At 44.6% G+C, this 14,611-nt stretch overlaps 2 protein-coding genes across 5 annotated transcripts in view; one reads left to right on the forward strand and one right to left on the reverse strand.

The window, feature by feature from the left end:
• The window catches only part of RNF212B (ring finger protein 212B), a gene marked incomplete at both ends in the record, with an annotated part of 37,960 nt that extends 36,340 nt beyond the window's left edge, over positions 1-1,620 (forward strand). Inside the window, one exon of the mRNA XM_080659250.1 lies at positions 1,555-1,620. Within this exon, the coding sequence (XP_080515376.1) occupies positions 1,555-1,620 (66 nt within the window). The remainder of the gene's footprint in view (positions 1-1,554) is intronic.
• An 887-nt stretch (positions 1,621-2,507) lies between these two features.
• HOMEZ (homeobox and leucine zipper encoding) lies at positions 2,508-11,565 on the reverse strand. Of its 4 annotated transcripts, XM_080644850.1 has the most exons (3): positions 10,867-11,069; positions 9,888-10,068; positions 2,515-5,729 (listed from the first exon to the last, which is right to left on the reverse strand). In XM_080644850.1, exon 3 carries the CDS (start codon positions 5,695-5,697, stop codon positions 4,129-4,131), a length of 1,569 nt encoding a protein of 522 aa, XP_080500976.1. In that variant the 5' UTR covers positions 5,698-5,729; positions 9,888-10,068; positions 10,867-11,069; the 3' UTR covers positions 2,515-4,128. The 4 variants fall into 4 exon arrangements, with proteins under 4 accessions (XP_080500975.1, XP_080500976.1, XP_080500978.1 ...); XM_080644849.1 differs by lacking the exon at positions 9,888-10,068 and having other exon boundaries at positions 2,508-5,729; positions 10,867-11,565; XM_080644852.1 differs by lacking the exons at positions 9,888-10,068; positions 10,867-11,069 and adding an exon at positions 11,442-11,559.
• Positions 11,566-14,611: the final 3,046 nt, after the last annotated feature.

Consider the following 14,611-nt stretch of genomic DNA (forward strand, 5'->3'; position numbering starts at 1 on the left):
TAACATTTTATAAATTTATGGGACTATCATTCTCATCCAGGCAATGAGGGGAAAAGGGCATGGAAACGAGGTTTGTTAAGGAGCTCTGTTCATGAAAAGTCTAGGCTTGCCTTTTAAGTTAACTTCTATGGCTTTGGTCTTGAGGATATTTAAGCCCTTTCTCCATGCCAAGCTCCTGGTGACCCCAAGGACATATTAAGGTAGATAAATATTTTGCTCTCGTATTCCAAAGTTCCTTTTATTTCCATCAGCAGGAAATTAGGGTCTACACCCTAAGAGGCAAAACTGGGAAAATAACATCCTGTTCTAAGATCCTCACAAATGGAGGGATTATTCTACAGATAAGAAAATAATTGAAATGTATAAACCATCTACAAAGATATGGGCCCTAGCTGTAAAAAAGCATTTATGAAAAAGTTGAAGAAAATTGAATACCTGTTGCACATTTGATATTAAGGAATTATTAACAGGTTATTTTTTTGTAGGTATAGTGCTATTGTGGTTATATTTTTTAAAATAGTCTATCTGGTCCTAGCTGATTTTGCCCTAGAGCATTGGTCTGAGGTCTTGGGTTCGATTCCAGTCAAGGGCACATACCTCGGTTGCAGGTTCGATTCCTAGCCCATCAGGGTGTGTTGGGAGGCAACCAAACGATGTCTCTCACATCCATGTTTTTCTCTCTCTTCTCTCTCTCCCCCTCTCCCTTCCACTCTCTAAAAATCAATGGGAAAGCCAAAACCGGTTTGGCTCAGTGGATAGAGCGTCGGCCTGCGGGCTGAAGGGTCCCGGGTTCGATTCCGGTCAAGGGCATGTACCTTGGTTGCGGGCACATCCCCAGTAGGAGGTGTGCAGGAGGCAGCTGATCGATGTTTCTCTCTCATCGATGTTTCTAGCTCTCTATCCCTCTCCCTTCCTCTCTGTAAAATATCAATAAAATATATTTTTTTTAAAAAATCAATGGGAAAAATATCCTCAGGTGAGGATTAGAAAAATAAAATGAAATTAAAAATAATTTATCTTTTGGAGATACATACTAAAATATTAATGGAAAGTTAAATGATTATCTGGTTTTTGCTTTAGTATAAATATAGTGGAGAGGTGCAGTGAGAGAGTAGAAATGAACAATGGGCCTTGAGTTGTTGAAATTGGGTGATGGGTACATGTGAGTTTATTACACTACTCTACTTTTGTGTTTTTGTTTTAAATTTCTATAACAAAGTTTTTAAAGAAAGTTATTGAAGAAAGTGCCACTTCCCTGGAGGCATAATTCTGCCTCCCTGGTAATCATCTGTGGGTATTATGTTCCAGGTCTTCTAAAATAGTAGTCTTATTATCACCAGATAATCTCACACTGAAATATCAGTTTCATAAGTAGCGATAAAGCCTTTGATGTCTCAAATCTTAGTTTGGGAAAGTTATCATGCAATGGAGAAAACTATGCGAAATCAATGGTGGTGGTTTGCTGTCCTAATGAATTTCATAAAATAGCTTGAGAGGTCCTTATTTGCCCTTTTCTTATAAACATCCATATCTGTCTTCTCTCTTCTGCTGCAGACTCTCTACCAACAAAGGCAGATGGAATCAGCCAGGGGGAGAGAAGCACGGACCATTCCCAGATAGATCATCTTCAAGGTCTGATCTATACATACTGCTGAAGGACAGACTAGCATCCAATACCCATTAGGCATGATGGCCTTAGAAAATGTACCCCTGGCTGGTTTCATTCTGTACTTTCTATCTTTACTATGTACACCCTAGATTACCTTCTTAGAAAGTGGTTAGGTATTATATAAGGCTAGTGCTTCAGGAAGATTACAGTTCTTCCAACAAGACATGTAGCTCTCTTATTTCCTACAACATGAAACAAAGGTTATAAAAAGTTTTTGTCATCCTTGGGGGTGGGGGTAATATACTCATTAACTATGTTTTACTTCTGGATTTCATTTTCTAGTTTTGGATATATTCTCCCATTGCCAATGTTAACAACTAACAATTCTGTTCCCTGTCCTAATTTATTATACGTTTTTTCAGTTTGCCTATTGTTTCCTCTGTGCCTAGTTATTATTAAATGTTTCTTTTACTTTCTGTCTGATAATAGTTGGAGACAAGATGTTCAGCTTACTAAAGTACATAGATAATAAAGACGTCCTTTTATTGCTATTGCAATTCTATTAGTATTGCAAGCTTTAGAATGTTGGAATGGGCAAAGAACACTACCACTGAGATCAATTATTCTTTGGGTACTAAGGGGTAGAATTAAATGGGTAGGCTACAGGCAGGCAGGCCTTAAGCAAAAATATTGGGGGTAGGGGGTGGGGGGAGTAAAGATAGCATCGGCCTGAAATAAATAGGTCTTGGGAATGATTTTGTAGATAAACTAAGATGCCATTACCCTTTCTGGAACTCTGGATTTATTTTTAAAGGCATTTCCAGACACCCCTCATCTTCTGAGCAAGAGTCTGTGCTGTAGCAGGTGTAGGAAACAATCAGCCTAGTGATACTGATCTGCCTTTCAAAGTTGTTCTTTTTTATTAATATTATTTACTGATTTGAGGGAGAGAGAGATACATCAATTTGTTTCACTTATGCATGCATTGGCTGATACGTGTACGTGCCCTGACTAGGGGGATTGAACACGTAACCTTGGTGAATCAGGACAACGCTCTAACCAACTGATCTACCCAGCCAGGGCCAAGTTATTGTTCTTTTAATTTACCTCAATATATCTTGCTGCTTCAAAAATAAATAAAAATGTATACTAAATCAGAATGTTAATGTATTTGGCTACATTAATCTCTAAAGCATAGAAGTAGCAAAGTGGAGGAGAGAGAAACAATTTTATTTTTGGCCTTTTTATTATTCTAGCAGTTTGGGGCTTCCACTCTTATTTCTAGATGGTTAACCCATTGATATCATTATACCTGACCCCCAACTGATGAAAACCATTCTTAAACATCAATAAATTCAGTTAAAGACCATGATCTCTCTGCCTTCAAGACAGATCCTATAAAGAGAGGGAAAAGTCTCTTTTCTGGATAAAAAATTGAACCAACACCAGGAAAATGAAAAATCAGCCTCTGTCAAGTTAGGCAGGAGGGTGTCAGGCTTGTAAAACCAAACCTGGAGCCTACCTGCAGTCCTTTGAACAGGAGAAACCATCCCCTCTCCTATACCTTTCTGTAACCTAATTCTACTTTTTAAAAGTCATCTCTCCTAATTCCCACCTCCAATAAATATCCAGTCTAAATTATTCTCCACCCAGTATTAAACTTTTTCACAAGCTCCATGGGGAAGATTTACCCTGAGACATAGTGAAGAGAATGGGGATTTTGGAAAGAGATAAAAAGGTACAAGGCAAAGTGGTCCCCGGATCAGAAAAAACATTCTGCTTCTTCTGCAACTCAGCGATGAAGCAGGTAAAACATAGAGTTGGTACGAGGGAGAGTTGAAATATTTGTGAGACTGGGACATACTGAGATTCTTCGCTGCATTAAGGGTGGACTTGTGCTCAGAGAAAAGGAGAGGTTGCAAGGCAGCCTTATTCCAGGAAAAATGGTGGGACTAGGCCAGGGTGGGGAACCTTTTTTCTGCCAAGGGCCATTAGGATATTTATTACATCATTCTTGGGCCATACAAAATTACAAACTTAAACATTTGCCTTCTATTTGGGTCAAACATTTCATTAACTCACCCCTAATGCCTTGGCAGGACCGGACATTCCCTAACCCTGGACTAGGGGATGCACTGGAATCAAAATTCTTTACTCCTCCTTTCCAATCTTCCTATAGACATGGGACTAAGGTGTAGCCCTCCTGTAGTATACTAAGGGAAAAGAAAAGCAGATGAGAACAAGAGCCTTGACCCAGCCCATAGGTAAAGGACCAGATCCTTAGCACTCTTCATTGAAGCTAAGGCCTGAATTTCTGCTCATTCAATCCCCACCTCACTTTGTGCCTTATGCTCATCCTCCCTGGTCCACCCTCAAAATATCCACCTTTCCCCAACTTAAAACACACAAAGCTTTTCAGTTCTTTGCCACAAGGTAATTTTTAAAATGTGGTTTCTTTGTTTAAACAGTTACTAAGTTGATGCATCTTTTAGTAAGACTGCCCCTCCCATAGCCCCCTTTCAGTCCTGGATGATCACATCATCATCATCATCATCATCATCGCTGTCATCCTCCTCCTCCTCCTCCTCTTCTTCATCTTCAGGCAGTTCTTCCTCCTCCTCTTCCTCTTCTTCATCTAGACAAACCACCACCTCAGCTGGCTTAGGTAAACGAGAATCAAACCAATCCAGTACCTGTTGGATGCTAAGCCTTGACGCCTCACTCAGTTGAGGGACATCACTTTCCCGTAGCTGTTGGTGGGCTGCCCAGTACCTCTCCAAGGGCTGTATATCCGGTGGAGGTGGGGGCACTGGCAGAGGTGGTGTCTCAGCCCATTCATTCAAAGAGCGGGTTGAAGGCGATGGTGTGGGAATTGCTGGATCCTGGAAACTAGGGGCACCCGGTACTGCATTGTCCCGAAACCATTTTAGTTGCCCATGCTTCAAGGCATAGCGTGTGTCACCAAACCACTGAATAATCTCAGACCGAGGTAAACCAGTAATCTGTTCTAATTTATGGTAATCCTCACGCCGTGCCCATTGACACTGTAAAAAAAACGATTTGAGGATAGCCAACTGCTCTTTGGTTTTGCGCTTGGTCTTTCGCTGGCGTTGGGTATCTGGGGAAAGGTACTCTGCAGGGCCAATGCTACCTAGTACTGAGTTAGGCCTTAGCCTCTGGGGCCAGGCTGGCTCCACATGTATGGGCAGAGCCTGTTCATTGGGTGACAGTGGCTGTGGGAGACAGCCCAGTGGCTGGGAGGGTTTAGAGGTGACTGTAATTCCATTAGCCAGTACCTGGAAAGAGGAAGAAGAGGTAGAGGAAGGAGTCACATTACATGCTGACCCCTGCTTATAACTACTGGCAAGTAATGAGATTGGTGGGGCTTTATCCCGAGCTTGTGGCTGGTGGACAGCTGTAGAATGGTTCCAGGAAGCAGTACCTAGGCCATGTGATTGGTCAGGACCCCTGCCTGCCTGCTCCTTAAAGAGATCACTGCTTTGAATATCCTGCCAAAATCCTGATTGGTGGGAGAATGCCCCACTGCCAGGTGCCATCAGAGGCTCCTTTGATTTCTGGTGACTCATTGGCTCTGAAGGATCCTCAGGCTCTACCTTCAATCCTTTCATCTGGGTGGGCTCACTAAGAGTCAGGGGCACTATTCCAAGACTAACTTGTTCTGGAGGTGGCAATGGAGAAGGAGGCACCTCCTCTGGAGGCCGCCCTGCATGATGAGTAAAAGAGAGGAGAGATTTGAAATGGAGTTGGTCCCTGTGATATACCACTCGAGCTCGAGTCTCTTCTATTTCTTCAGATGACCAGCTGATGCCACAGCGGAGGCGCTGGGCCATGAACCAAGTCTTGACTTTTTCTATCTGCAGCCCATAGCGTAGACAGAGAAGGGCAATGTCTGCTAGGCTGGGATAGGGAAAGTAGCTGAAGGTTTGTAGCAGGTGTTCATTGCCATCCAGCTCACTGGTCTGGGCTGCCTGGGTCCACACAAGCTGGAGCTCCTCGGAGATTGGAGGGAGGCAGATGAGCCCCGCAGGGGAGGTGTTAAGATTGCTGGCCTCTTTATTAGGAGGCATGCTGCTTTCTGATTTGTGCCCTTCAGAGATAGCTGTAAGAAGAGAAACAGCTCAGTCATTAGGGTTCCTCTGTTGGCCCATTGCTCAATTTCTACCAAACAAAATGTTGTACTCTAAAACAACTTTCTATGTGTACAGTACTGTTTCGCTTTCAAAGTGCTCTTAACAATTTCTCATTTACTTTCATAACCCTATGAGTCAGAACCGGCTAAAATTCCCATTATGTGTATGAAAAAAACCATAATTACCCTGTCACATGACTAGTGAGTGTTTTCACCAAGAGGAAAATCTGTCTTTAGGATCCTTATATAGCCTTTACCTTTCCAATACAAACTTACTTCACCACATTCATGGAACAAGAGTCACAAAATAAAGACTCGACTACAAAAACTAGAGGAGCAGTAATCTCCTCTTGTGATAAACTCATTAGCTCCTAACAATTTATTATCTCTAGAATGTGGAGATAGGTTGGGAATACATTTGAAATCTAGAAGGTAGGACAGTACTGTTCCTCTGCCCAATCCCCACCCCCCTTTTCTTTCCCTTGTTGATTGGGGAGAGGGTAATAGATAGTACCTTTAAACCCTAAAACCAAACCTGATAGCTTTAATTTTTTTTCTCAGTAGGATGAGAGATAGGTCAGGTACCTAGGATAAATGGGGCTTACCCCACCCCCACCCCACTAGGGTACAGAGAAGGGAATGTTTTCTTCCCCTAACTCATCCTCGGAACAAAGGTTATCCCCTCCCCCCCAGCCTTTGTCTCTTCCAACTGCTCAGTCTCTCTCCAGGGAGCCTAGAGAGCCCCTCAGAATTTAACAGCCCCCTTCACACAGGGCGGAAGGCCTGCAGCTCTTAATCTCTTCTTCTCAGGCCCAGGTGGGCAGGTTCATAAACTGTAAGTAGGTCCTGCAAGCCACCCAGCAGCACCACTGGTTCTGAGTGGGGATTGCAGGAATAGCCCCTGACCATGCTTCATTCCTGAAACAGCTGTTGATGTTATTCCCCAGGATAATCCTGTTGACTGAATTTTAATTCAGCTCCCTGTGTGGGTCTTAGAAACAAATATTACTTCTAATATGTTAAAGATGGGACAGGATTCCTATGTAAGTGCTACAAGATGAATTGAGAAAAATCTCAAGTCCAGAAAGTTACAAATAGAGCAGTGTAATGAGGGATTTTTTATGATGAACAGAAAAATCCAGAAGCATTTCAATGTCACCATTCCCTTTTAACAAGCAAAACTGAAGTCCATGCAGAACCTAAAGGCAACATACATTGAAGAGAATCTTAAGAGGGTAAATGGAGGCAATATGGCAGTTGGTAGAAATATGATTCTTAAATAAGGCCAGTCTGCAGTCTGAATCCCAATTCTGCCACCAGCTGCATGCTCTTGTGCAAAAGTTACTGAACTTACATGAGCCTGTTTCCTCGTGTGTAAAAAATGGAGACAGTGCTGGGTATATGTAAAGTTATCTATTTTTACTGAGTACCTGCTATGTGCTAAGGTATCATGTGTAGGCAGGGCCCAAACCAGCTGTTAGAGGTGGAAGTGGCTCCACCACTTCCTAGGGTGCTGCTTGTACTTGGCAATTTAACCCCTCTAAGCCTTATAACTCACAAGTTTAAGACTAAGTGAAAAAATGCACTTGATGTTATACCTAGAACAAAGGCTCAATAAGTAGCTTGTATCATTACTTCAGCCTCATGGGGTGATTCCGATATAAGGTAATGCTCCTCCTAGACAATAGGGGAAGTGAGGCAAAAACTGAATTCTTTAAAATTAGTTTTCAATCTGTTTTTGCAGAGTCCAGATTTTAACAGGCACAAGAGGAAAATTATATGTGATTTTTTTTACTTCTTATATTTTGAAAGTTGGTTATAACTCCAGAAAGGATTTTGCTGTTTTAAAAAAGTATAAAAATCACTGCTTTAGGAGAACTGAATCCATAATTTGGATATAAATCCTTTTTGATTGCCAGCTGAATTGCCAGTGTGGTAGCTCTACCTTCACCCTCCAGATTCATCCCGGACAATGTTGAGTGGCCTGTGAGGAATTGCTTGCACAGTCAAGTCTAAACCCACAGGAACACCACCAAACTTAAGCTGGAGAATACTTTGATTGCAACATTTGACATCTACTTAACCTTATTTGTGTCCTGTTCTTTTTTTTTATTTTGTTTATTCACCCTCACCCTTACAATCTTGTACCCTGTTCTTTAAGGACACAGTAACACTTTGGATATGAGAAAAAATGTAGCATAAGGAATAAATGTAGCATCCTCCAGTATGAGGATGAAGATTGCCACATAGGAAATAAGGCAGGCACAGCTGTAAGGCTAGAAGGAAGCATTTTGCTTTCATGTATGTGGTTTGCTATCCTTCAGATTCTCATGGCATTATCTTAATATTTCAATGAAATATGCAGTAACGCAAATACCGTATTTGGTGTACTGTATACATCCACTTTTCCAATTATGCAAAACACAAGTTACTGAAGACTTCCTAATACAGAATGGTGGCTTAAGTTAAGCCATAGCTGTTTAGCTGGGTATCTCCCTGGAAGAATCTGGCTTTGAAATAAAAACTACAACTAGAGAGTGGTTCATGAGAATTAAAGTCACTAATAAAAAATAGTCAGGATATTGCTCTTCTTTCCCTTTGGGCTTTCCATACCCCTGGGCAGATGGCAGAAAAGAACGAGCAGCCTTAAACTATCAGACTAGGCATTCACATAATCCTAGGGGGAAAAAATAGATGTTCAGAACTTTAGGCTTGAACCTAGGCTTATGGTTAAAGCAAGAGACAGTTAGAAAGACTAGAATATGATCCTGCTGAAGAAGTACTGAATGAAATATGTCTTGATGGTACAGTTTTAGGGGCCTTAGAGGACTTGTAGTGACATTCAATTTATGTGCTTCTCAACTTGTTAGATCATGAAACTCTTTACAAATCAGATAAAAGTTATGGGCACTCAGAAAGTTATGGCTACTACTCCACCCCCAAATAAATATTCACACTTACACATTATATATAATCTCAGCAGTTCACTGGCTGCTCAGAAGTCCAGCTTTAGAACCTCTGTCTAATGTTCTCCCAACTTAATTAAGGCAATGGTGGTAACTGCTTAAAGAGGAACAAACAGCTTGATGTGAATGAATGGAAAGAATGGATGGAAGACTCAAGGAAGTTTAAGTGGGTATTGGTGATATTAGTTGGAGAGAGTGTAAGGTTGGGGTGTTCAACTGCGCCAGGAGCCTGGTTTCATTGACCCACTGGATTATATGACAAATACCCATAGCGCACTGGATACTAGAGTCTGGTAGGCTACTGTCTAGTGTACCAAAATCATCTGCTTTAGCTGCCCTGAATACTTGGGCCAGTTATGTGTGATTCCAAACCTGCTTATGCCCTTATGCCGTTGTTTTTCTATATTTACATAATAATGTAATTAAGCATTACATAAACCAATGAAATATTAGTGCATTAAAAATGGTTCCTATGGCCAAAACCGGTTTGGCTCAGTGGATAGAGCGTCAGCCTGCGGACTGAAGGGTCCCGGGTTCGATTCCGGTCAAGGGCATGTAACTTGGTTGCGGGCACATCCCCAGTAGGAGGTGTGCAAGAGGCAGCTGGTCGATGTTTCTATCTCATCGATGTTTCTGACTATCTATCCCTCTTCCTTCCTCTCTGTAGAAAATCAATAAAAATATATTTTAAAAAAAAAATGGTTCCTATGAAAGGCAATACAAAAGAGTATACATTTTGAAAATTGTTGAGTTGGGAGTAGGCAAGGCAACTGTAAAAGATTGGAGGGGCAGGGGACTTAAAACAACTTTTAAAAATCTCAAAAGGATTCTGCATTTAGCTTGCTTCAAAAAGTTTAAAATTCTCACTCCACTTTAAAGAAATCAAACCTGGCCATGGTGGCTCAGTGGTTGAGCACTGACCTATGAACCAGGAGGTCAGTGTTCGATTCCTGGTCAGGGCACATGCCTGGGTTGCAGGCTCTATCTCCAGTGTGGGGCACGAAGGAGACAACGATTCTCTCTCATCACTGATGTTTCTATTTCTCTCTCCCTCTCCCTTCCTCTCTGAAATCAATAAAAATATATTTTTAAGAAATCAAACCTAAAAATCACAGATAATGAGAAGCCGGGGCTCCCATATCAGACTGCACACTAGAATTACCTGGGAAACTTTAAAGCAGGCAGCCTCCTCATTTTGACTTCATTAGTCTGGAGTGGGACCCAAGCATCAGTACTTTTAAAAAGTTCTCCGAGTGCAGCCAGATTTGAGATTTGCTTGTATATATTCCATAAAGTCAACTGAGAACTCCAATCAGCAGACTTACACAAAGAAAACTCGGGGGCTACCTCCAAAAGATCCGTGAAATGTACTTTTAATGTCAATGTTTAGATATATATGCATCATTTTAAAAATTCCCATCTTTAACTGGCTTATATTTTTCCAATTACTGCCATCCACCTATCCTAATCATATAGTAAAAGGACTTCACATGTAGGGTGAAAAGTCCATATGATAAAGACCTGATCTGGGCCCACCTCACTAAACAGGTCTCAGCTTGAGGGTTCTTTCAGTTTACAAGTTTCAGACTAGGACGCAACACCAGGAACCTCTCTGAGGACTCGGGTTCTCACTTTCCTGGTAAGTGTTCTGAGTATCGCTGGGTAGGGGGTCAGAAGGGGCAGTTTCTCCTAAACCTTCCGTTCCTAAAGGCCAATGCTCCCCAGAAGCAAGGCCAGGTTTCTGTATGTATGTTGAGGTCGCCAGGAGGTAGTCATGGGGAGGAGGGAGGCCTGGGAAGGAAACGTTTCTCCTATCCTCCATTTCACAGGCAGTCTAAGGCTCCAAACTGGGTCAGAGAACAAAAAGTTGCTGCATTTGGGGCGATGAGCCCCAGGGAGCAAGCGAATCTCTATCCTCCCCTGGCCAAGGGCGTCCCAATCCAGCCTGCCTCCTCCCTACACACCCACTCACCCTCCCCCAGTTCCAACCGGGAACCGAAAAGTCCCTAAGATAAAGGAGAGACAACCCGGCGAGTTCGAAACTCGAATTCTACCCCCTGCGCGGGGATAGGGCTCCGCAGGTCGGAGATCATACCGGGGGGGCCGGGAAGGGAAGTCCGGGGGGGCTGGGGATCACTCACCGCGGTCCGGCCCGGGCGGCGGCTCCCAGCCTCGCACCATGGGCCGGGGGGCAAAGGGGAGAGGGGAGGGGGCCTCCGGGATGGAAGTGGGGCTCCCGCCCGGCGCGGCCTGCTCCTAGCCCCCCGCGCGGAGGGTCGGGACCAGGAATGCCCTTCCCGCCCCGAGAGCGCGCCCCTCTAGTCCGGCCCTGCCGGAGCGCGTTGGGGGCGGGGCGGGGCCAGGGGCGGTACCCAGGCGGCCCGAGCCCCGATTCGTGGACGCAGGCAGGCTGGCACCGGAGGGACACACTGGACTGCCATTGGCTGCGTGGGTCTCGGCTGAAGTCGGCTATTGGCTGCGTGGGCCTCGGCCGGGTGGCTATTGGTGCGCGGGGCGGGGAAGATGTCCTCCTCCGCGGCCAGGGTATCTGCCCCCGCCCTCGACCCCACGGCGCCGGACCTGCGGGTGCGCGGCCTTGCTCCACCGGAATACCCCGAGGAGCTCGCGGCGCCTTGCCGAGCTGTCCACGCTGCCAACAACCACTTCCAGTTGTTTCCTCCTGGAGTGGGTCCCTTTCAGCATCCCTTAGTCTTACACTCGAGCAGCGCCTTCCCAGCAAAGGGGCCAGCGGCCTCAGCAGCGTCACTGTAAACGCAGCGCCTGGAGCTACCGGGAACTTGCGCGCGAGGTGGATCCAATGTCCTGCCACCCGGAAAGACGGGGGTGGTGCTGGGAGCGCGGCACCTTTTGCTTCCCGGGACCAGCTGGCACCAAACAGGTGTTCCCAACGAACTGCTGCTGCTGGGGGGACACCTCCCTGGGCCCTTCCAGGCCCAGGCTCCTTGCGCGCAGTAAGGAAGACCTGGGGCCCTGCCTCATATTTGGGACCTTCGTTTCTGCCGTCAAAAAAACAGGCGACAATTAAACGGACTTTCCACCAATGCAGTATTTCACACACTCTGAACTTCTGGGCCAGAATATTGCATAGTTAGGATACTCAGTCTTATGAAGAAAGCTTGGGAACAGTACTTTCTGAAGTGACTCTGGTTCTTATGCTGGTCTTTGAAAGAGTCTCTTTTGCCTGTTCAGGTCACTGAATAGCTCTATTTTCTGTTCTTGGCCCTGTATTTGCCCCTGCCTCCCTGCTCTCCCTCATTACATTTAGTAACAATCTCAACTAAGAGTCAGCCCCTTCAAGTTAGTATTCCGCAGAAGTATGGGAGTAAGCAACAGAAAGACAGGGTGTGGCCAAAGTAGGTTTACAGTTGTGAATACACAAAAGTTTTTTCTATTATTTATTAATTGTATTATTTTCCATACGAACAACTGTAAACCTACTTTAGCCCCGCCCACATATACTCAGCTTTAGAGTTAGAAGCTTTTGATCCCACGGGGTTTAAGTTAGGGCTGGTGGTATATACTGACCTCCTCAATCATGAATATTACAACGCCCCAATGGTTGTATGTAATGAAGGGAAAAGTGAAACATTTTAGGCACCAGCAGCCCTGAGTTTTCAGTGGAGTGGTCATTTTCTTATAATCCAAACAATGAGACTTGTTTGGCTGGAAAGTCAGGCAAGAACTGGGTGGGAATTTAGTGCCTAACCCTGGAGGGTTCAGTCAGTCACTCTGGGCATCACTAATCACAGGCTTGGAATTATGATGGGTGAAGAACTCTGCCACCTTTTTTGTCTGAGAAAGACACTAGTTCCCATGAGTCAGGAGCCAGGAGCAGAATCAAAGACAGATTTGGGAGAGGGAGAACCCAAGGAAAGGAGAAGGAACTCCTCTGCCCCAGTTCTGAGTACAGGCTGATGCCTCCCTTTCTTATGTGGGTTTCACCCTAAAGCTTTAGAAGATGGAGTTGACTGGTTTGGGGAATGGAAGAGAGGAAGAGGCTGACAATATCAGATAAGTGAGGGTCCCAAGACAATAACCCTCCCAGCTCTTCCAGGGAATTAGTGCTGAAGAGTGGGGGTTCATCATGTCATCCTCAAGGTAGAAATGTTAATCCCCCATCATCATTGGTAGAAATCCTCTCTCCCTTTGCATGGCTCAGACATTCGGAGGACTGACCAGAGGCACATTTACCCTCTAGCTTAGGAAGAAAGTTTCACAGACTACTTCCAAAGCACCGAAGGAGACCCAGCAATGTGAAAGCATGGTCAAAGGTGTTTTTAAAAAATGGAAAACAAACAAACAAACAAAACCTTAAACTGTAACCGAGGCAGGAAAGTTAGAATAGGGAACAAAGCCTCGAGCTGTACCTCTCCCCTCCCATTTTTTGTCTTGGCTGGAACATCACAGACATAACCTTCACTGCCCACCTGTTCCTCCTCTTCCCCCTCACCAATTTCTTATAATTGAGAGGACAAAAAAAAGGGGGGAGGGGGAGAAATCACTATCTGGAAAGGAGGGGCAAGGACAAGCTACATCAGCAGATATAAAAGCCTAAGCAACCAGCTGACCGGCCAGTAGCTATGATGTGCACTGACCACCAGGGGGCAGATGCTAAAGCAGGAGCTGCCCAGCTGCGGTGACTTGGCAGCTGCAGTTCTTGGGTGATGTACCCGGAACCAGAGAGGAGGGAGCCTGATTCCAGGTGTGTCACCCAAGAACCGCCCTCTTGAAATCTGGGACCCCTTGGGGGATGTCAGAGGGCCAGTTTCAGCCCAATCACCACTGGCCAGGCCGAGGGCCCCAACCGGTGCATGAATCTGTGCACTGGGCTTCTAGTGTACACATATATAAAAGGCTAATTGTCCACCCGACCGGTAGCTATGACATATACTGATCACCAAGGGCAGACACTCAACACAGGAGCTGCCATGACATGCGCTGACCATTTAAAAATAAACGGGCACCACTGACCTGGCGCCGACAAAACAACACTTGGATTCCCCCAAATGGGACACAGGCCCCACCACCACCCTGGAGCAACACCCCACCAAATCGCAGCCAACGCTGCCAAGACCCCATGAAGCAAAATGTGGCCCACAGCCCAGCCCAGCCCGGAAACAGTCGCTGTGGGTGCCGGGTAATGACATCACATAGCAACGCCTGTCTTCCTCTCCCTAATGACTAGCATCCTTGCAGTTTCTTCAGCCCAGGAACCCAACTTACTTTATAGCCAGGTGCAAATATTTTACAGTTTAACCAAATGTTTGTGATGCGTTTTCCCATGCCTCATCTCATTTGATCCTCACAGAAATCCTGGAGTAGGTAGATAGGAGACTTGGTGAAATCCTATTTTCTTCTCATTAGCCAGAAAATGGAGAGTTAGAAAGCTTAGAAATTTTACCCAACTGAAAAGAAGAGATGGTGGACCTTAAAAATGACTTCAGGTTTTATCACTGCACAGAATATAGTCAAACACTGCTGCAGTTAAATATTTTACCCTTTGTTCTCCCTGCTTCGTGTTGATATTTACTGCTGTGTTGCTGACAATTACCTGAAAGAGAAGTTGGGGTGCTTCACTGGGCTGGAAAAAGTTTAGCTAAAACAGAAAGCAGGTCTAATTAAGCAAGTTTATTCTATACTAGTGGCCTGGTGCAGGAATTCATGCACATTGAAAGGAAATTAATTAGAAGAAATATTTTAATATCACTATTCGCCCTTTCTCTATAATTGAAGTGTCAACCAAATTCACAATTGACAATGACAGATCGAAACACATGCATACAATTGGCACCAGTGAGAGCTTTATATGTATCAGGCATGCGCGAATCAACCTAGCCTTTTATAGATATAGAATAAACTTGCTTA

Source organism: Plecotus auritus (genome assembly GCF_963455305.1).
Source record: "Plecotus auritus genome assembly, chromosome: 1".
Taxonomy (NCBI): domain Eukaryota; kingdom Metazoa; phylum Chordata; class Mammalia; order Chiroptera; family Vespertilionidae; genus Plecotus; species Plecotus auritus.